General features: G+C 35.1%; 1 protein-coding gene across 1 annotated transcript in view; it reads right to left on the bottom strand.

Annotated features, from left to right (window-relative positions):
- The window catches only part of TRPC4 (transient receptor potential cation channel, subfamily C, member 4), a 7,393-nt gene extending 6,869 nt beyond the window's left edge, over window positions 1–524 (bottom strand). Inside the window, exon 1 of the mRNA XM_009327852.1 lies at window positions 519–524. Within this exon, the coding sequence (XP_009326127.1) occupies window positions 519–524 (6 nt within the window). The remainder of the gene's footprint in view (window positions 1–518) is intronic.
- Between the last annotated feature and the right edge of the window lie 953 nt (window positions 525–1,477).

Below are 1,477 nucleotides of genomic sequence, written 5' to 3'. Positions count from 1 at the left end.
AAGAGAGCTCTCGACAACTGATCTGACTCACAGGTAAAGGAAAAAACACCTTAAGGTGTAACTGAAACACACTTCATTTCAGGTAAAGCTAATAACTCCTATAAATAAAACAAACGCTGACCCTTGTCTTGCAGACTACCTTCTGCAGTTGCTGCCTGCTCTGCTTTATTTTACAGTGAAATGTGAAATAAATGCATAGGTCTAATTCTGTAGCCATAACAAGAAATTGCTAAATCATGTTTATCCTTTTTTTGCAACCGATTCAGAAACTCCCAGAAACAGGGATTGTGGCTTTTTCACTCAATGCAATGTCAAAAAGTGCAATTTGGGATGACTATGTAAACAAGTTTATTTATGTAGTAATGTGTCCAGAACAGTTCTACTGCACTTAACAATTGTTTTCAATCCATACCGCTGAGAAGCTGAAAGAGAATGCATTTAATGGTGTGTTTTCATACACAGACACATACATACTGCGCAGGGATATATGCATACACATAACCTATCAAAGTTATTACCGCCATCAGTTCTCTACCTCCTGTTTAAATGTTCAGATTCAGTTTCCAGTTCTGAAAGCAGAATGAATCTTTCCTTAAACATATCTGAAAATCAACCTATTCACTATCAATAAAATGGTGTTAACACTCATATTATCCTTATTTAGCTTGCAGCCAGCCTGCTTTTCTCTACCTGGTCATAGTCTAATTTGTGGTTCACAATTTGTTTCAAGTAACCGCTGTGCTGTGTGCATGAAGAATTGTTTAAAACTATGGCTGGCAAAGGGATAAAAGTTAAATCTGACTAAAAATAGCAACAGGGGAAGAAACACTCTTCTGATGACAATGTTGTATGAGATCATGAAATTGAAGGGGATACTTTTATCACTTTCCAAAGGAGGCACTAATATCCTCTAGGAAGCTTTCACAGTAGTTCTACTAATCTTTTTGGTCTTCCTGCTTATGGCATTCCTAGTAATTTGCATTGTTTGGAAGAAAAGTCTCTTTAGCAATCAAAAATTTGATAATGTTAAATTACTTCTTTTGAAGTGCTTTATCAAAATTATATCTTTTATAAAGCATAAAGCAGGAATTCAAATTTGCTAAGTGATAAAGGTCCAGAAAATGTAAAGATTGTCTGAAGTCATGAGATATATTCCTCATCTTGAATAGATGCATCCCATAAAAAGGGTAAGAGCTTATCTGTGTTGACAAAGAGGTTTCCCCATGAGATAGTCCTTGGCTATATACAACAAACACTCTAGATTACTTATTTCCATTCCAGGTGGAAGGTGTTATTGTTTTGCTCAACTTTCAATAACACACATTACAGAGAAAATACAAAATACTTATATTGACTTAGGAGTTGCATCATTTTCCACTTGGAGAAAAAAGACTAAGAGAAGGGGAAAGGAGATTTTCTCGGATAAATGATGATAATTATCATGTAGGTTGCTTGGAAAAATGGCATAAAAATCTGG

The sequence above is a fragment of the Pygoscelis adeliae genome, unplaced genomic scaffold (assembly GCF_000699105.1).
Source record: "Pygoscelis adeliae isolate BGI_AS28 unplaced genomic scaffold, ASM69910v1 Scaffold14, whole genome shotgun sequence".
Lineage (NCBI taxonomy): Eukaryota > Metazoa > Chordata > Aves > Sphenisciformes > Spheniscidae > Pygoscelis > Pygoscelis adeliae.
The sequence above is the reverse complement of the archived record's forward strand: the minus strand, read 5'-3'. Positions and strand labels throughout refer to the sequence as shown.